Below are 21,291 nucleotides of genomic sequence, written 5' to 3'. Positions count from 1 at the left end.
GTGGAAAATTTTAGTTTTTCTAATTCTGCAGGTTTTGCCAAAAATTTAACAACGGAGAACATGAATGGGCATAATTATTATCTATATATTATAATATTTATAGCCATTTCTATAAAGCCATGCTACATTTAGTGCGAAAAATACCTTTTACAGTGAGTTACAGAAAAATCTGAATTACAGAAAATTATATACAATAGATATACAAGCAAGTAAAGGAATGCAGAGGATAATCGAAGGCCATTAAATATAGGGAAATTTCGGTTTTTTAAGTCCAATTACCTATTTTTATGGACTTGCTTTATTTTACATCGAAGGGTTCACTTCACTCGGTCTCTAACTTATTTATAGCTTATATGTATGTTTGATTTACCCCAATTTTTAATATCTTATTATTCAAAAAAAAAGAAAGCGGCCTAAAAATAGTGGAGCTGTTATTAAAGTCTGTGCTGCTTAGACTGGTCTGACATCACCGCACTGAATTAGTACGCACGGATGGACAGCTTTATATTACTGGAGCATCCTCGTCACTTTTTTTCCAAGCTGCACAAGGGTAAATAAATCTTGTACGATGTACCAACCATATTTGAGGTGAAATATGTGATTTAATAAATATGAAAATATGAAAAAAAAAATAGTAATAAAAAAGTAATTAATTATTAGCCAGCAGTGTTGTATGTGGACTACAGTGATTTAAACCCAACGTACTCACCTCAGTAATCTTGTGTTTAGCGAATCCAATCAATACACCGAAGAATTCTCGTCATTTACTAACAAACGTCACCACATGGCAACGACACCTCAGATATAATTAGGTGAGTATAGAATACATCCAAAGCAGTAATTATATGAACCCCAAAAGGAAATAAACGTGAACAAAAATAAGATACACGCTAGTAATCATCAAGTAGTAAGAGCAACTCAATGTAATATACAGTAACTTCATATTTATTAAATTGATCAACGATCAAATTGGCGCCGGGATATTTGAAAAAATATTGAATATCCAGCAACGGACAAAAGTTTAGTTGGTTAATAGCATCTCAATGATCCACACAAATTAGTGCGACATTAAATTTGAGAATGCTTTGGTAATGTATATTATTACTGCTGTTAATGTAGATGAACTAAACAAAAAGTAAATAATTCTTATAAATTATTTCGACTAAAGATATGTTAATACACATATACATGTTGTATCGGCTGTATCTTCCAATTCAAATTAACTAAAAGCAAGATGTTAGAACTAAATCACCGCAATGATAAGGCAAGAAGAATGCTCTACACAAGAGTATGAAGAAAAAAAGATCATTTTCGTTGCTGTTGAATTTAAAAAAAATGTCCTTTATCTAAATACATGAAGCCTCAAAAGCTAAAGCTTAGCTGAGCTTATGTAGCGTTGAGAAATCAAACTAACGAGTTAAGATTTTTTATTTAACATAATGAACTTAAAAATAAGTTACTAAGTTTGTCTGAAGCTCTGGTTCGGCACGTTCATTGTGCTGACTCCTCAATGGCCAGTACTATGAGCACAATTCAGTTCTCAGCTCTTTGTGGTTCTTGAATCTCGTGGAATTTCTTTTTCTGTACTCAGCAATTCTAAATCCGGGCCAGCTTGGTTCGCATCTACGCTGTTTTTGCACCTGTAATAAAATATGTTAAAAAACAATTTTAGTACTTACTAGGGATAATTCATTAAATCGCCAATAAGACAACCAATTTACATCAGTAATTGATATTTGCTTTTTAACTTCCTTCAAATAAGCTGATAACAAAGCTACCACTACTGTGCTCAACCATACTCCGTGGAATCTTTTAGTAACACTGCTGTCAGTATCTTGGAAAAAGGTTATATATCGGTAAGAAGATAAGCAACGTTTTTTTTGCTTCGCCATCTCAAAAAGCTAAACGCACTACGAAAGGACTATGCTAACGTCATCATTATGTAAGCCAACATAATATCTTGCACCAAGTTCTTGGAGATGTTGCGCCGGTAAGGTAGCCGTTTGGTACTTTAGCAGACCGCATTCAAATTACGTCTAACAAGACATATATGGTTGTAACCACACATAATATATACAGTGGGATCAAATTAAAACATACAAACAGATCCTTAAGTGTCGAATTTTACCTTTGCTGGTCAATGTGACGTTCCTTTCGCATTGCTCCTGGACTTCTGTGCCCGAGTAACCATTGGCGTAGTTGAGAACAAGATTTATGTAAGATGCCTTCCGATCGCAGTAATTGCCTAACAATACGAAACACGAAGACAACACCATTTGAGAAAATTGTAGTTTTCATTTATCCAACAAAAACGGATATTATCTTTTTGGTGGGTAAAATGTGCTGAAGGCAATAAAAGCTTTTATGCATGAGGAGCCGTGTACAAGTATTAATAGCATTGCAGCGAGTCACAGCTTTAATATTGGTTGTCAATGCAAGGAGCTAAAACTAGACAACGGCAATGTTCGAGGCAAGTGTGGGGTGGAACGACACGTCAACTTGGGCTACTGTATGTGTGAAAGATGCATCTGTAGACTTTCCTGCGAGATATTAAAACAAGACGCAAGCGAGTAACAATTTCATCATCCATTCTACTGCTGTTACGATCTGTAGGCCCTCGTACGGCTCGACTGCGCATACCGGAAATTCAAAATGCCAAGCAGGAGCCAGTATTTCTTTGAAGGATTCGAGCAGGGCCGACTTTGTGGATGGAGGTGGCCGTAATTCGACTGTAAAGACTGGCTCGGTAAACATCCAAAATTATTTTAGGTGATAGTACCTAAAACCTTGGTTAAACGTCAGTTGTCTAAACAAGATCACCAAAAACGTGTAGAATGATTAAGGCTTAGACTATATTACCGGAGCGTATATTATATTATCGAAGCAACCTAGATAATTGCCCAACCAAAGCAAAAGCAGGCGGTTATTTGGACAATCACATAGTTTGAGGGTTCATTCATTTCTCTACAGGGAGCGCGTACGCATCACCCTCAAGGACCGTGAGCGTGGACTACAGGGGTATTCTGTCAGATGCTGTTCGAAAACTTGTAACATGGCCATGAAAGATCACTGCACATAACGTCTTGATATTGAACTAAGAATGTAAATATTTATTTTGTCGTATCAATAAAGCTATGAAATAAAAACCGCCCTGGCTTACAATCAGTTCTATAATTTTTACAACTGATTTGTGACCTCAGCTGCTATTGCGTCTTCAAATCTACAAAGCTTTGATATGTCAGCAAATTCGCTGCAGTCAAACATTTGACTATATGGAGAAAAAATACGAAAAAAGGATTTTATTATATGAATGAAAGCAACCAACGAACACATTCGCTAAAATGAAAAGGCAATAAACAGGTTTATATCTTATAAAGCCGTACAGATCACATTAACATGCACTATTTTTCATATCTGATATTGCTGTCTGTAATAGAATATAACGTAGTACATATTTGCGAACTACAGGAAAGCCCCAACAAGGTATTTGCGAAAAATGTGTTTTTATAGCGTTAAATAATTTTTTGAATTTATTAAGAATCACACATATTTTTAATATGGTTAATTTACTGGCTCATAAAAACTACAAGGTTTCGTTTATCATAAACCAAACATCATTAGCATAAAGCAAAAAAATCATACCCTACTCTATCAAAACAATAAGTTCAGGTAGCTGCTATATGTTACAATAATGTATGTTCAAATCGGAACGAGCGCATAGGCGTGTTACGCACTAAGGGGTAAACGCATTAAAACATTCAGAGAAACGCGACTCATGACAGAGAGAACGCAAGTTAAGAGAAAAGTGTTAACAGATACTGCAAAGGATTGTAGGAAACTAAAGAAGAGCTGAGATTCTCATATGCCCGTCAATTATTTACTCACGTAATAAAAAAGTAACCTTCGTTGACGGGTGTGTTTTCATATTAATTGTCGCCAACTAGCTTCTAGGTAATAATAAACATATCGTTGAAAGTGTTTTTCTTCTCAAGATCAATTTATTACCTACAAGATTCACAACTGCTGTAACATATTTTAAAACAAGGCCATTGGGTCCTAATATCCTACATTAACCTTTTTGTATATGTTATCGACACCTATTCTTTATTTTTAACATAAAACTATTTCTTACTACAGCTGTTTTACAAATTGACTTATTGTTAAAGTGTTCATCATAAACGTTTTATAAATTGTTTAACTAATACAAACGCAAAACTTTTCAACAAACACATTATTTTAAAACGTGAGATAGAAACGCAGACTCACAATAATTTAGAACTGGAGACGCGTTAACTTTAAAAGCAGCATATTGCCAACGTATCGAACTAACGCGTAAAAAATGATGAATGCAATGTAATGTAAAAATAAGAAATAAACGTTTTGAAAACCAGCTATTATCTACAGGAAACTTCGCAAGAAATGTAAATTTAAATGAACTAAAACAGTTTCGGATGTATCTAAACGTGAGTGCCACTTTGTCCTTGGGTCCTTAGAAAATTAGCAGTAGTAATTGGTGTTAATCTTTTAGCATTTTGCGAATAGTTTAATTGAAAAGATATATATTTCTTGACAAATAAAGCAGATTTTTGAAGCTTTTTTAAGCTTGCTGCTTTTTGCTTTTTAATACACCTCTAACTGACGAGCGTCACTCGCATGTAGCGTCGTGCAGTATCTTCACCAGGTTTTGTGTTTTTCAGACGGGCGACTTCTCAACTCTACCTGAATTCATTGGGTTTGTCGCCTGGAAGCGGGAGTCTCTCGACCAGACAGTGTTTTTCTGCCCAGACTGCATTATCAAGCGCCCCCTCATTCAATTGTTGTTCCTCGTCGACACTGAAATGCAATAAAAAAGCCTTTAGATTTTTCCACTATTACTTTACTGTGCTTTTTTACTTTTGTTCTTTTTATCAGTTTTATCTAGTACTTAGTAACGAAGCGTACGATACGATCAACAAAGGTAGGTTTTCCATAATATTAACAACTTCCGATTTCGGGCTCAGATTTGTGTATGAAAGGTTGTCGCAGGAAGGAGTCAGAGAGCCTATTTTTGCACATGTATTTTCTGGGTCCACTTTATGCGTACAGCATGAAAACGTGGTTCAGAAAATTCATGCGCGAAATTTGAGAGAGTCCAAAAATTAGATTCATACCGAGAAACTTAGTCCACCTCACAAGCCCGTCCAGTTAATAGACAAACGCGTTACAGCTGCATCATTACGAAAGCAATGTAGTCTAGTAGTATACGCAATGCACTTTATACATGCAAAACCGACAAATCCCATAAAAATACTACTTCACGGGAAATATCTGCTTTGAAATATCGCTTTGGGCTAACTTTAATGAGACAAGCAGAGTTCTCGTTTACACCCCGCCAGATATGGTAGTTTTCTTGGAAATATTTGAACCCGTAAACGTCAGCAAACGTGAATGTCTTATGAAAGATGAAGCTTCTACTAATAAAGACGAGCGCGTAATGATATGGTGAAATGCCTTTGCCAACATTTCGCACTTTACTCAAAAGGATACGAACCAGGTTTTAGTAGTTTCAGTAATCATTGCATGCAGCCCGGTAAGCAACTCGCTCCAAGCGAACAAGATGTCTGTCGTCTCTGTTAGACGGCCACAAATCGCAAAACGCAGAATATACCTGGAAATTTGGATTGCCGGTTATCGAAACTTAATTTGACTATTATAAGCGGCAATTTAGACAACTAAAGCATTCTGCAAAAATTCTTTCGGCAATAAAATAAACGTAACTAATATTGAATATAGCTACCTGAACTACTACTAAATTTGAGAGTCAGAAACCATGAAAACGATAAAAAAAATTACACTAACATTTTGCGGTAATCTTCATGCGTCATTGGAACTTTAGTTAATCATAGTTATGCAATTATTAAATAACATAGGTCGCATAAGCTTTGTTAGCGAAAATAGCAACCATAGTTAATTTAAAGTCTAAACGATAGTTTTAAATATGGCGCGCCTTACATGCAGGACACTTACATAAAAATCAATTTAGAAAGGTTTTAAACTTTCGTGAGTAAAACAGTGACGAAATAGAGAATGGTTTTTATCTATGAATTAATATCATGTAGTTCGAGTTACAAGCAGTACGCGGTTTGCAATCTTTAACATTGTATTGATCTTGCACTGCAACAATATAGCGCTGTATGGAATAACATTTCAACTAATGTACATACCTTCCATTGACTTCACAAGGAGACAGGAAAATTTTTTTACGCTCATGGACTTTTTCAAGAAGCATTTTATTTTCGCGGTTTGTACCCTGTTGAAATAAGATGAGATGACAACAGCTCAGTAAAATAAATATCTATCAATTACATGATTCAATACTGTATTATAAGTGATTCACCAACAGTAATATTATATGCAATAATATATTTATAATATAATAATATAATAATAATTTTAATTGAAAAGCTAGCTTTATATTTTTTTACATGTCAAATAAAGTAAAGCCTGGGGCTTTTTGAAAGCTCCGTAAGCATTTTATCATGTTTGTTCTTGATCCATTTAGCTGCAGTTTTTCTTGCAAACGAATATAATTAATTCTTTTTAAATATGCAAACAATGGTTTTGCAACAACGGTTAAGCCATGCAACTGATAATTTATTCTTTTTTTTTGTGTTGTTTCAGGTTTCAATGGTCACGAAGTATCGCCGTTATAAAATTATGTTTCACGTCGATAGCGTCTGAAAAAGGTAGCAAATTTAATTATTTTCACCCAGCACCATTGAATAATCACAAATCCTAATGTATTATTTCAAAACCGTTAGGCTCTATAACAAATAATGACTATTCGGGCTTTCTAGTAGCAACATCCAAGTTTGGCGCCAGCGTACAATCTCAGCGGACGCTTTTCAAATGGTTTCGTTTTTTTGTTTACTACTACCCCAAACAGTACGATATTTTAAAAAGAACGTACGACTGCTGATGAGTGTTTCCCGCTGAACCGATTTGTGTGTGTCTTCCATGAATTTCATTTCTGAGCAGTTGGTTATACCTAGGCTGCTGATGCTACAGAAGGATTGTATAGGGTTATCCTGAGTATTGCGTGGATGGATGCTTTAGGACTAGGCCATATTTTTGAAGACTGGGGTTCCGTTAGTTTTAGAAGCTCGCTGAACCCGTAAAACTAGTTGTGAAGTTATTTCTAGCGACCGCAGCAAGACTTTTTTGTAAGCACCATTACACGCTAAGACAACATCACAACCAACAGGCAACGGTGGACAGAATGCCCGAGAAAACTGAAAAGTAAGTGTATCTTACTGATGAACGAATCTCCGATCCTGTGTTGAGTAGAACCTGGATCTAAAACACGCGACGTTTTTATGTAGTGTATTTTAGAATTATCATATTGGCCTCTACAAAAAACACGTCTTAGCATACGTTAGTGCCCAGGAGTGCCTCTGTCAATGTACCATTTTTTTATTGTTTTGTAGCACAGTGTGTTATACAACTAAGTTCTCAAAGATTTCTTCCATGTTATTAAGATACTGCTAATTTTGATAAATATTAAAGCAATTCACTTTCTGTTACTGCAAGCTTTCAAGAATTTAATTTATACTTTGTTAATATGACACGTTCTGATTTATATTTATAATAGGCTCTTAAAAAGAGCATAATTATGTGTGGTCTATGTTAGTCCATTTTCAATATCGGGAGGACACATTTTTGGATTTTTTTCGTTGGATGACACCTAAGATGACGATTTATTTATTGCAGGCTACATCGCATCGAATTAGGGGCGGTGACGCCACATAATTATCGCCAGCTAAAGGTTCTAAACAGCGTTGTTTTTCCAGTTATCTACAACGATAAATTCTACCAGAATGTTCTTGAGGTAGGACGGTCATTGTTGGTTAATAACTCAATATTTGGCTTGATGTTGAACGTACGAAATTGGTTTTTAAAACCTGAAACCCTGGCTTAAAATTCAGAAAGATAGATTTTGTTTTAAATGTTACCTAAGAGCTTTAGTTAGTTTTTGTTGATCTCTTATTTCTGCAAATTCATTAATTTAATCGATTTTCCTTGAAATGATGAGATGAAAGCTCATAGTTATAAATCACTCGATAAGTGGAGGTAGATAATAAAATGTCTTTTTTGTAATTTTTGTAATGTAATTTTTGATCCCATCTATTACAAAACTAGCGATCTGTATATTATCTTTCCTTCATGTTCGATATCTGATTTTAATATGACGATTGTCCGTGTAGTTTCTTCAAATAAATCGTTAACGTCGGTCATTGATCGCATTCCTCAGGTAGGAGACTTAGCCCGTTTAGCATACTGTAACGACATCGTAGTGGGGGCGGTTTGCTGTCGCGTTGATAAAACTGAGATGGGTCAACGTCGTCTGTACATTATGACCCTAGGTTGTCTTGCACCTTATAGGCGACTTGGCATCGGGACGAAGTTACTAAAACATGTGCTCGAATACGCTAAGAAAGATGGAAATTTTAATTCAATTTACTTGTAAGTAAATTTTGCAAGCACGGTCGGTATTATACCATGACTTGACTATTTTGAAAAGCCTGACTTCTCGTATTATCGATGTCCTTCTAAGCAGAGAAGTACAAAATGATTAAATAGTCGCAATAGGCTTAGAAATATTTTCTATATTAAAAATTGTTTTATTTTCGCCTGCGGTATTTACGCTTGTCGGATTACTTAGTGTATTTTTTTGTCTCAAAGGTATATTCTAGGTGTTACCTACGCTAGAATGTATGTCGAGATCGGATAGTATATGTGATAAGTCAGGCCCGTTAAAGTAGCTTTTTGTAATGACTTTTACAGGCACGTTCAAGTCCAGAACGACTGCGCGTTAAAATTCTACGACAGATTTGACTTTAAGGTGGTCGATACGATGCAAAACTACTACAAGCGAATCAAACCGGCCGACGCACACGTACTTCAGAAGTCGTTAAATCCAGTCGGAAGTGAAGCGACAAATGGTCACTAGTAAAATGTAGCTACAGTCTGTATTGTGCGGATACAGTCGGTTAAGTCTAACGAAATAGAGGAAAGACTTCCAATTTAAGATGCTCATGTCTAATCATCGTTACGGCGAGCTGTGCTACTTGTTACCACTGATTGGAGAAAATAAATATTGTTAACAAACATAATTATCTGTCCAGATAGAAATGACACGGTTACCCTTCGAAGCTGATTGCATTTTACCACGTCAGGCTAAGTCGCGAGTATTCTCTGGCGGCCATTGCAGTGAGGCTGGCCTCACTGTAGTTAGAACAGAATAATTACTATTATTAGTATCCCATGTATATCAGTTGGCTGCCCTATTGTTTACGCAGTTTAGCTGTGAAATTGATATAAACACGTTCACACTTGTGTAAACACTGAATGCTAGCAGCTACTGGAAGCTGTCAGAATGCGTAAAACCAGCTATATAAAGGCATGACCAGTGACGATGTGTAAGGACTACACGATGATTAGGCAGTGTATTCGAGTCTTGATTGATGTAGGAAGGTTGAAGAGCTAGGCAGATGTGAATAATGTGTATGGTGTGAATTCAACATAATATGCGTAATGATGGGAACAGTAAAAATACGGTATGGAACATATTATCTTACTGAATACGGGTAAGTCATCTATCGTGGGGGTATTTCTTTCCCCGCTAGACTCCTCGGTCGTGAACACCTGGGCTAACGCGTTTTAGGTTGTTACGACAATGCCCATCATATCGAACGATTTGAAATAATGGTAGAATGAATTAGAAAAGGTAGAAATAACGGGTTGTAAGAGCTGATTTTGTATTCCAAAAAAGTAATTTCATAAAATGATGGCCTTCTTCCTTGTGAACTGTTCTATTGGGAAAGTATGTCGTCCAAATAAATGAATGACTGAAGCGCCGATCAACAGGCGCATGAGAAGCAGCAAAAAGATGTTTTGAGGTAAAGTTCTCTTGGTAGAAGTAGGACAGCTGCTACTAATCGTTGAGTCACTGACAATAAGTCATCCTATTGAAGGCTTTGGGTATAAAGCTGAGTTGTTTTTCTAATAAAAGCGACCGAAATAATCGCATATTTTATGCTAAGTGATATAAAAATGTTCTCATTCAAGTAATAGCCATCCAACGGTCTATTCTTGTTTCTTTTAAAACAAGTTATTTTTGCTGCAATCCGATTCTAACATTTTATGTTAATTCATCAGGTGTAAGTAACGGCGGAGTGCATGTTCCTTCAAGATCATTATATATATTGGTGATTTACTATGGATTTCTAAGTTTTCTTAAAGAACAATTATCGGTAAAGATGGGATTGAACTACGATTACTTTTAGCTTATGATTTGTTTAGTTCGCAAATGCCTAACCTGTTTGCAGTACGGATCCACTTTTTATTAGCCAGGTGCAAGGATAATTTTCCAACTTAGTTTACTTCTTAATAAAGATGATCCCTATTTTTGGTAGATATCCTACGCGTTTGAGTTCTCCTACTTACGTATAAGATGTTTAGCCGGTTGGAACTGGGTTACCTTTTCGTGGCACAAACTTCACTACACCATAGTACTAGAAGCAAGATTATATAAGATAGGTAGAGAAACCCTGTTTGTACAGAACCTCATCCTGCTTAGTCTTTAACACTACGAGTTACTTAGGTTTTTGAAATCACCTGCTGTTTGGTATTGCGTTAAGGATTTGCTCTTACAAAAGGACTAATCGAAGTGGGTCTTAATGGGGTTTCTCCACCAGACCTTTGAAAAGGCATAGCAGTTATTTAACTTAATATTAAACGCTTATCGTCTTTAACTCCTAATTTTTCCTCGATTCGTTATTTTCCTGATTATTAGTATCCGGTAATGATTTTTGCCAACGCGGAGATTCGAACCAACGTGGCATCATTCTTGTTTTTTGTGGTAACGCACCCAAAAAGAGATGCGCAAGACCCTAATTCATCAGATTGAGGAACTGGAAATACCTAAGGTGTCAGATATTCTGTGAAGTGCAAAACAGATTACTCCATTAGTTAATAGATTAACATTATCTATTAGTACCATTATTGTTAACTTTTACTTGCCAATAGTGGGTTCCAAATATTGCGAAATCATATGTAAAAAAACCTAGAACGAAATAATGTAGGAAATTCATGCATGACTGTAGTGTTTCTCTTACATTTTAATAATGCTCACCTTCTTTCTCATAGTATTTATATACGCTATATTTGTATCATGTAGTGCTATAACTCTCACAGAACAGAAGAGAAATATCTATGAGAAATTAGGAATTCGTCATTAATTGGGCATTCTTTTTAGAGCAGTTGTTATTAGAAAACTAGAGAGAACCACGTAGAGGCCTGTCTTTACGCAAATTGAAGAAGAGACTTCGTAAATTTAATACTCATCATTTAATACAACATTGAGCCTCTACAAAAAATGGTGATACACCAAACGTAAATATCAGTAAAACGTCGACTGAAAACTCTTCTAGTAAAATTATTATTTCCTAATTACATCTACATTTAAAGCGAAAAGAGCTCTGCAGGCTTACAGTTTTGGAAAAAAAATGAATTACTTAAATGAAGAAAACAGATGGTTATAATTGAACCAAAAAGGAGTGAGAAATTTTTAGAGGCTTATGTGCAAAAACAGTTATTTGTTTGCTATTCTACTACTAGTATCTTAACGCTAGTGGTCGTACTAATGCTTATAAATAATGCGTAAAAGGCACAAAGCTTCTTGATATTAGGCTCCTTGATATTTCTTATCTTAGCTGTGCGGCATTGACCGAAACAAGTGATAGCAAGCAAAATAATGAGCGATGTCCGGGCCACATTTGTTGTGGGTTTCCCGTAGGTAGCCCATTAGCGTTCCTCGGAACACTAAAGCACTACGCGGTGTAGTGTTGTCATATAGCAATACCACATGACATGCATGTGCACCTTATGGTTCAAACGAATAAATTAATTCGCTATCTTTTATAATCCATTCCTGTGCTTTCAGTAGCTTATAGTGTAACATTCTCTTCTCATTCAACGATAAGCAGAAGTGCACCTTTCGAGCACTATTTCGTCGAACTGAAGCTCGTTCGGTGTCTAACCATCCGGATTGCACTTCAAAGATTTCTTTTATCGCCAGTAACAACGTCGTACAGAAAAAAACATTATCAGACGATTACCGATGTTTTCTTTTCTCTTTTTTTAATCTTTTTCTTTTAAATTTTTTTCTAGCGCATGGAAATAATTGACTCTAATCATGTGGGCCACTGCTAGGTGTGCATAACGCTTTCGTGTCGACTGCGCCGCATGTTGCTTAAGAAGTGCCTGCAGCTCGCCGTCGTTACGTTCTTATGGTGGTCCGAAGCATGGTCTGTTGCCTAAGTTGAAACCTGCGGGTCTGAAGCGATTAAACCAGATCTGAAAAATGATGGATCCTACTGCACGGTCGCCTTTAACTCCGCAAAAAATTTTTTTCTCGGCAGCACTTCCTACTACGAAGTAGTGAAGATGCCGGACACCTTTTTAAGCTCTATGCCGAATAATTACTCCTAGCGACAATAAGACGCACGCTCAACAATCAAAACAATTACTCTGGGGCTTTTTCAACAAAATATGGTCAACCGATCCGACGCGAGCGCCGTCTGCCGTCTCTAACGACAATTTTTTGTTATCAACCTAAAAATATAAGATTTATGGATTTGAGTCGCTATGGCTTGCCTTAATCTTGCCGAATATAGCTAGAGTGTTGACACCAAATTCAATCTTGAAACAGAGGAGGAACTGTAACCTATGTAAGATGAGCACGCAAGATTTGAGGTGACATCTGCGTCAAATTCGGTCGATTCGTGCTCGAAGAAATATTGCTTTGCTAATTCTTTCGCTCAATGTCCTATCTGCCTTGGCAAATCGGTAGCTTTAATAAATCGCACTACGAAAATCGGAAGTCCCTTTCAAGCACGGTACTGCCCAAAGCCACACCGTTTGTACAAAAATTTAAACTGGCTGTATGCGCTCCTGCATAGCCTTTAATGACCAAAAACTTGACCATAAGTTCTAGGTATTGAATTGCTAAATTCTGTTGGACGGAATGAAAACATATATAATCAAATTGTGCTCACATATTACTAAAAAGATACCCCGCAAAACGTAATAGCCATTTTTGAACATTCGCGCGACTTCATTCTAAGATGATGTCGATGATATGATGACCATAGAATAATGAACACATTCTATCGTTATCTATATGCTGTTGTTGATCCAGAAACCTGTGATGTAAACTACCATCATACCTACCCTTTTTTATTGAAACCACTATTCTATTTTTGCTTGAGCGGGTATCAGAATGCTTGAGTCAAAGTAACAGTTCTTATATGAAATGACGAAGTGTCCTTTCATCGTAAAGCTTTGAACTTCTTAACTTTAACTTCTACAAACCGGCTTAGTATAAGAATCAAACCTTGTATCGAAAGCAGACGAGACCAAGTGTGGTAGGAAAGACGATCTCGAATCGCTCATCTTGTTGTATCATGTGTTCGAACTCCTTGGCTAGAGCGACACTTTTTCGAATATACTCCTGTAGACCCTATATAAAAATGAGTTCAGTTTGTTTCATTTTGCTTTTTTTAAGATTTTAATAATGGGCAATAATGCTTGTAACATGATTAGGACAAATACTGAACATATTTCAAGTGAATGCGCTAACTATTCATGCTGATTGAACTAGACTGCTCTCGCTAGTTATACATTTCGAATTCCCAGTTCCACATGAATCTGTCAATACAAACACAATAAAGAAGCTGATATATAGCTTCCTCAGATTATCACCTGTTTTTTTTCCTATAAAAATTAGCTCATAAAAAAGGATATTTCATTTATTGGATAATTTGTAAACGCATATACGTTAGACTAATATGTCGAGAACATGCGTGGCATTTTTTGCAATAATATGATACCGAAAATAATGCAATAATAATAATACCCGCTAAATGGTCATAGACAAAAGGTGGACGTGTTCTAGCTTGAATATATTATTCACTCGCATATACAAATTGAAGAAAACGAAAAGGTTTATATTCGTGAAACAACTCTTCAATAAGGCCTATGAGCATCCTTACATTGATCGACTTCTTTTATTGAATGAGTTATGTATATTATAAAAACGATGATAAAAATCGTATAAATTAATCACATTACTTATGAGGTTAATATTCTTAATAATAAAAAAATTGACACCAATAATAATAATAGTAAATTTCTGAAATTTGCTAATACTCCTAGAACCTACCTTTACTCCATACATACGCATGACAAACCAGAGCTTGAGAGAGCGAAATCGTCGACCCAGAGGCACTCCCCAATGCTAACGAACATTACGCAAGCAGTAATGAAACATATGTTTGAATGACGTGTACTATTATAATTTATTTTTGGACTTAGATAATGCATATGCATAATTGCACATTGTTAAAATAATATTTCACCTAACTCTATAACAAAATGCGAAAAACGCAATAAGCTCAAAAGTAATGTCAGCCCACAAACGCATGTGGCCATTCCAGGTTCGGTACTCACCCGATAATCAGGCATTTCACTGCCCTCAAAAGGATGTCTGAGGTAAAGCGGATCGACCTTGAATGCGTTCTCGAAGTCCTCCCGATGTCGAATCCTGTTGTGAATCATTCAGCACGGTCGAGATTAGTAGTACGCCAAGACATTCACTGGGCCAGCGCAGGACAAAAGTTTCACCTGCGTTCTTACTTCCCAAGTTTCTTTTGTCAGTCTTTGATAAGAATTGGATTTGTAGATTTAGGATATTTGTATCAAATGGGCTTTTTTTCAAAACGTCGAGTATAATGCGCGAATTTGGTTGGAGAAGTTTCTACCTCACCACACATACCACACTACAAAGTGAAAAATCATTGGGTGAATCAAACTTCCTGTGTAAACTAGCTTGAAAATACAGCACCTGTTGCTTTCGAAGAATTAACGAACCACTTAAGGTCCAGTATAATAAAAAAACTTATATGCACATACATTATGTAAACCTAATATTAAACTAGCTTATACAGATACTCAATAATTTGTATATACGAATTCTGAAATTGACGAAGTTTAAAAGTACGCATCGCTAGCAAATACAATGGCCTTCTGTTGAATCTGAACGTAGGTTACAAATAATTAAGAATTAATTTTGTTTGTACTTTTCTAATCAGATGATACAGTATTGTCAAACGCTTCCGAAAATTATAGATACTTAGGTCCATGATGAGGGCATCAGACATCGAATTTTCTAGTTTGAGCTATAGAATTTCACATATAGAATTATTCTTAGTATCTATGCATTCAAACATTAATAAGATAAATAACAAGGTTCAACAGACGTTTCTTATCTTAAATAATTATAGCAACTACTTTCTAAACAAAAAATCGCACATAGTAAATATTACCCACTGTTACAATCCTAATTTGACATGCTGCAGCGTAGTGTCCATATGAAATAATAAATTAGATGTTAATTAAGAATTTAGAATAGAAGACAAAAACCTTGGATTGCATAACATTGCCGCTAAGGTGCGCACCCGATAGAACGTTCTAACTGAAGTTCAAGTGCATAACAGCAAGCAAGAATTTGACCGACAACCCACTTTATAGTGCGAAATATGATCACATTTAGAAAACAATCGAAGCTTTTTAGAAATAGTGTCTATGTTTCTTGTGGCCTAATCCAATAAAAAGTAATGTTTAATTATGTGTGCGCGTCGGCCATTGCGTTTCCCAAAATAATCCAAAGGAAATTTCCGGAGCAAGTCTGAAAATGTTTGAGCTAAAATGAACTTTTTTTCTCAAGACTCTCTTTTTCAAAAAAATAGTTAATCTACTGTTAGTCAATCAATTTTGTGCGGTGAACGGCAGGGATTGCTATAATTAACATATATTATTGTACTAAAAGTTCCCGTTCTTTCTTCTGTAATTAGGGCGAAAAATGCGCTTACGCTACTATTGACAAAAATAGTTGCGCTACTCATGCAGGATATCGGTTATGAATGCCTGTCGCCATTAATTTTGTATAACAACGGGCAACAATGCACATGTACATCATCATACAACATCCCGATTTCACTTGTAAGCACCTAGATTTACTAACTTATTCGAATATTTTTCACACGTTATTTACGCTGAATTGCTTCCTAACATGACCCTATTACACTTCTCAATTCAAGTTGCTTGACTTGTTACCTGACTTCTAAATTCGAAATCAGCGCAGCTGTTCTGCTACCTTGTTACACTACACAGTTACCTTATGACAACAATCGGTATTGTTTTCTTACCGTTTTCTCATCGTCCTATTTCAGTAAACCCTGCTTTGTCTAAGTCATGTCATTACTTGACTCGTTTCGTTGCCCAATAGTTCGATCAAATTGCTTAGCTAATTCTTTTCCTTGCTCTGGGTGTGCGGTTCTTTTGAATCAGATATTCTACTATAGGCCAAGAAACCAGGAAGGATCTTCGGATTTGCCGAATACATAACCCTACTCAGGACTCTAGTTTTGGTTACACTAACATCAACGAAAAGCGGAAGCAGGTGATCACTGCTAAAAACTTAGGACACCCCTGCCTAAGTACAACCTAAGCGTATAGGACTGCATACCTCTGGGATCCTACTTTTAGCAGGAACGATCCCGTGAAATTTCAAAGCTGACGTAGAGCGAAATTAAACAGATGTGACATAGCTATCTGGCAAGCAGAGTAAGAGGCGGCACTGCGTGGAAAACTGGGATATGAGAAAGATGCGAGCAGAAACATTATCCTAGCGAATACTGACTGAATCGACAGACCCAAAAAAGAGTTGGCATACTACATAATCCATTTTCTAATAGTGATTTGCACAAGAAGGGGAACGCACTTTTGTCAACGAAAAATATTTTATATTATTTAACTTTTAGTCTATTCTATGGATTTTGTTAACGCTTTTAATGTTCTGACATTATGTCTCGCAGAGTTCGCAACATGTGTACACTCTCAAAAGTTGGATAAATATTAGCAAACGAAAATTTAGGCCCTTATAAGGTATTGAACTTCATTTCAATACACTGTACTATCACTTTCTTGGTTTTAGCTGAAGTGGACTGAAGGGTCTTTGTATCGAGTTTCTTCCCTTTTTAATCAGATTTGTTATTCGTTCATTGCGTCTTTAGCTAAAATGTGTTTGTTCACTTAAGGTATTAATTCAATTTAGCAGTTTCAATCTGGGCTAATTTTTCAAAGGTGGTTTGCCAGAACTTGAAAAATCAATCCGAAAATATTTCAGGACTAAGCCCTGACATATTTCATTTGAAGTTTATCGATTTTGTTTTCTCTAAACTCTTATGTTAGAGGGCACTGCTTCTTTTTAATACGATCTACTTGTAAGAACTAATTTTGGTAACTACGTACTGTACATAGTAGAGTATAGTAAATGACACTGCCAGGAAGAATCTACTATAACAACTTACAACATTGTTAGTTTTTTAAACAGTAGTCTAGCGTGTATACCAGAGAGTTGAACAGTCGAAATTAACGAGCATCCATTTGTGTGGATTCGAATTGTACGAATCAGCGTATTCGACTCCCGCAAGCAATGGTCGAAATTCAGGGCAGATAAAAGCTGCACCGGCATATGCTGCATCAACATGGAGCCATAGCTTCTCCTTAGCGCCTGTATTCGATATAAAATAGTCATATATTAACGGTAGTCATTTCCTGATAAACAATGCTTTTCTTATTGATTCTTATCTCACTATCCCTCTACGCCATCGCCGCATACAGTTAAAAATATTCAAATTTTTTTGAATTTTGTCGCAACTATAGTGCAGTACCCTGATGTCAAAAATTTGAGAAACTAACAAAGTGGACCGATATGGTCGAGCTCATCAAACGCAACCGTATTTGTTGTTCCCAATGTAACAACCACAGCCATGGGCAGAAAGCCTAACTGTCTGTCATCTTCGATCACCTGAAATATAGTAGTATCATTATATTAGTGTTTGCTATTTCATGCGAGCTCAAGTGCTTTGCACTCAAGTATTTGAAACTAAAAAAATGTTGTGCCCCCAAATCTCGTATAGCGTGTCGCGGAAATAAATTTTTAATTAATAGTTTGATCGTCTGTGGGTGCACAAAGCTGGTTTAAATCAATGATTATCTAGGCACGGCATTTAAACACTGAGATTAAGGCACTGCATCATATATTACGATTTTGCTTAAGCTGTGGGAATGATTATTTAACGACATAGACAGGAAATTACACGTAATGCTATCAATATTATCAAAGGCGTACAAACAATAACCTGACGTTTTGTTCTACGGTGCCGATTCACCGGTACTTCCAAATTTTCGCCGGCATCTCTCAACTTACAAATTACTTAACACAATGTTTGCAACCTTTAAACTGTTCCCTGTCGGCATATTCACAACTTGTCGCTCATAATCCTTACCTCGACCTCCGCTGCTTATTGCTCTTTATAGGTCTCTTTGTTCTAAAGTCTAAGATGTACACATTTTGAGCCCTGGTGTTTTGAAATAACGTGGGTTTTTGGAGGCGTAATTTTTCCATTGAAATGGGTCAACTACCACTCTTCGATGTGAAGTATCAACCTCCTAGCTCAAGAAACTGTTCTTATCGTGGTTATCACCTCGTGTTAAAATTTCAGCCTTCCCTCATGTAAGCACCTCATCGTGATATATTTCTTCTTACCCCTCGATCATGTTCCCCGGTACCAGCGCACTTGGGACCATCGAGATAAGAGTTGTAGCAGTCTATAATGCTGTATTCATTCAAGAAATGAGCCTCCGCTGTACTTTTCTCAAGTAACCTTTAGTCCTTTTTCAGTTTCTTTTATGACTAACAGAAGGCAACCGTCCAAACAACTACGAAATCCGCTACTTGAGCAAGTACGTTAACACTTCTCTTACCCGGATCAATTTCAACCCGCTGAAAGATGCTACTAAGGCTGTCCTCTGTACATCTATCTTTTGTTAGCCCTGATCAAATCTGACGCCCACATGCTTACTTTTTGCTGGTTAGACTAGATGTCTCCCCAGGTTTATGTCTGTGTTCCTGCACTTTCTTCTCTCCGTCATCTCATGTGTTAGCTTTAACTGGTGTCTGCTATATTAGTCTCTCAATTGTCTGAGACTATGGTTGCCTTGTTATCCAGTTCTGTCTCATTCCTGACAGCAGCCACCATCTGCATAGGATACGATACTTACGTGGTCTATGACTAAATCTGTGGGCATAAAATCGATCAATTGTTTCTAAGTTTGAACTGGCCTTCTGCAAGATCTTCTTTTTCGTCCATTTCCGTAATCAGCTCCCTCACAATCAGATGCCTCAGCCACTGTAACGAAGAGGTAGAGCAGCCTATATGAACTCCTTAGTTCAACAGGCTTCAGTTCTAATTGGATGTCTACTTCGCATTTTTCTACTCTTTCAGAAATAATCTTCCCGCTTACAGTCAACACTGTCCTGAAACTCAATAGGTTTTCATCTTTTTTACAGCATGGAGATTATTTTCAACTGTGTAACTAATGGGTTAATTTAAGAAATTTCCTCAAGGAAAAGGGCCTCACACCTGGGTAGACGCGGGCTATCGCGTAAGCCTTTTTACACGCTCCGCCTGTAATTTTTCTTCGCTTACCTTGAATACGATTTGCCTTGCTTTCTGGGATTTACTGGGAAGCCTCTAATCCTGGTTCATACCTTTTTCATTTTTTTGCAGGCTTCTTTAATTTTCGCGACCTTTTTCGTACCCGTACTTTGGCGACCAATTGAGTCTCGAGTCATACACCTTTATTTAGTTCGCTAAGATTTACTCAGATCGGTCCTAATTTACCTTCACTCTTTGTGCAGTGGGAACTTCGTTTTGATTTACTAGTTGCCCTATCTCAACCTTATGAATTAGGTTCCTGCTTATCTGCTATATGCCTTAGCTGTTCTAGTAAAGTTCCTGCATCTAAACGGGCTTGCCTTACGTCGAGCAGACAAATATCAATGTCGTACACTCTTGCAGCGGATTTTACACCTAGTGCAATAAGCACTTGCTAGAATTTGATAGCATATACATATAGAAGGATACTGAGCATTCGCTATTGCACTAATTTCGCAAAATTTCATATTTGATAGTGCACAGCGGATACTCTGATCACCAATCATCTTGTCGCAGTAGTAGCTTGGAGTAGTTATATTTTGAAAAAGAATCATCGTTTGCGAACCATCATTAGGCGAATCGCCATGGGTGTTTTCATGGTCATAGTAAAAACAAAGGAAAATCGTTGGGCTAATTGTCTGTATAATAAATATCTATCCAAACAGATTGTGTATGGATAAATATGTGTAGATACTGCACGCCCTGAACCACCAAAATATTTATACAAAGGCACTAAATAACTTATGTGATCCATATACATAAACTTGATACAAAAGCTTATGTAGGTTGCAACTGATTTTGTTTTGGGTGATTTTTAGACTAAATTCGTTGTAATTTAAAGGTTCACTTACCCTAAATGAAAGATGATGCATTCAGTTATCTTATCGAATCTGATACCTTTTCATTGTCTACTGCAAAAGATTCTTATTTAGAGGAATAGGACCTTCTTGACGTCTGAATACAACAGGCGTACAGTGGGTGTTTCACGCTGTTAGGAACGATATGCTTTAAATATTAAAAAGAAATGCGAAACGAGACTTGTTCTGCAGGGGTCTCAAGTAAGCATGATTAAAAACGAAAAGTTAGTGCACTAAGTAACAAGCATTCATATAATGTACGACTTGCGCACTTACGAATTTAATCACATATAGGGCAGTATAATAAATATTACGTGCACAATAACATATGACATTGAAAGATCCTCAGTCTTGGTTGCTTGCTTTACCTTTGCTAGTGTAACTGCTTTCATAGCGAGAGTCTCTTCGTTAGCCTTCACGAGATGGCATCTAATGCAAGCTAGAAGAGCCGCACGTTCCACTGAAGAGTGTGCCTGTCATTTAGGAAAAGTAGTTAGAAAGATATTTTTGTCACTTGGAATAGACAAAACTTGTCATGTCCGTCTTACGTACGCTTGTATATTGAAATACCCCTTGACAATCCGCAGTTATGCTAGTAAAGGAAGTGATATGTGTTATGGTCATTATTAATCAAATAAGAGCACAGATTATACATATTATTTTTCACGCAATGAAATTCTCATAATAGTTTAGTGTCTTCCTAGAAAAACATACTTCATGAAAATAGTGTCAACATGCTTGGTTAAAATGGAATGCAGTTTCGTGATACA

General features: G+C 36.5%; 2 protein-coding genes and 1 long non-coding RNA gene across 8 annotated transcripts in view; 2 read left to right on the top strand and 1 right to left on the bottom strand.

Annotated features, from left to right (window-relative positions):
* LOC111250485 (uncharacterized) overlaps window positions 1-4,874 on the top strand; it is an 8,166-nt gene extending 3,292 nt beyond the window's left edge. Inside the window, exons 3-6 of one of the 4 annotated variants that reach the window (XR_015325752.1) lie at window positions 406-812; window positions 2,614-2,746; window positions 2,971-3,102; window positions 4,698-4,874. This is a non-coding gene — a long non-coding RNA (uncharacterized LOC111250485). Of the gene's footprint in view, window positions 1-405; window positions 813-2,613; window positions 2,747-2,970 lie in introns of all 4 variants that reach the window. The other 3 variants (XR_015325751.1, XR_002673396.2, XR_015325750.1) reach the window with 3 other exon arrangements.
* LOC111250482 (aromatic-L-amino-acid decarboxylase-like) overlaps window positions 1,411-21,291 on the bottom strand; it is a 31,571-nt gene continuing 11,690 nt past the window's right edge. For 2 of the 3 annotated variants that reach the window (XM_022805812.2, XM_022805814.2), the window contains 11 exons: window positions 20,890-20,994; window positions 17,863-17,971; window positions 17,512-17,674; window positions 14,551-14,644; window positions 14,264-14,338; window positions 13,436-13,561; window positions 6,204-6,289; window positions 5,531-5,647; window positions 4,720-4,833; window positions 2,129-2,245; window positions 1,411-1,640 (listed from right to left, as the gene is read on the bottom strand). In XM_022805812.2, the coding sequence (XP_022661547.1) occupies window positions 1,541-1,640; window positions 2,129-2,245; window positions 4,720-4,833; window positions 5,531-5,647; window positions 6,204-6,289; window positions 13,436-13,561; window positions 14,264-14,338; window positions 14,551-14,644; window positions 17,512-17,674; window positions 17,863-17,971; window positions 20,890-20,994 (1,206 nt within the window). In that variant the 3' untranslated portion in view covers window positions 1,411-1,540. Of the gene's footprint in view, window positions 1,641-2,128; window positions 2,246-2,640; window positions 2,739-4,719; window positions 4,834-5,530; window positions 5,648-6,203; window positions 6,290-13,435; window positions 13,562-14,263; window positions 14,339-14,550; window positions 14,645-17,511; window positions 17,675-17,862; window positions 17,972-20,889; window positions 20,995-21,291 lie in introns of those variants that run through there. The other variant, XM_022805813.2, reaches the window with a different exon arrangement.
* On the top strand, window positions 6,912-10,093 carry san (Probable N-acetyltransferase san). Its single transcript, XM_022805815.2, has 4 exons — window positions 6,912-7,278; window positions 7,750-7,867; window positions 8,291-8,502; window positions 8,824-10,093. Exons 1-4 carry the CDS (start codon window positions 7,259-7,261, stop codon window positions 8,987-8,989), a joined length of 516 nt encoding a protein of 171 aa, XP_022661550.1. The 5' UTR covers window positions 6,912-7,258; the 3' UTR covers window positions 8,990-10,093.

Source organism: Varroa destructor, unplaced genomic scaffold (assembly GCF_002443255.2).
Source record: "Varroa destructor unplaced genomic scaffold, Vdes_3.0 BEIS01000004.1, whole genome shotgun sequence".
NCBI classification, from domain to species: domain Eukaryota; kingdom Metazoa; phylum Arthropoda; class Arachnida; order Mesostigmata; family Varroidae; genus Varroa; species Varroa destructor.
Note: the sequence above shows the minus strand (reverse complement) of the source record. Positions and strands in the feature narration are given on the sequence as shown.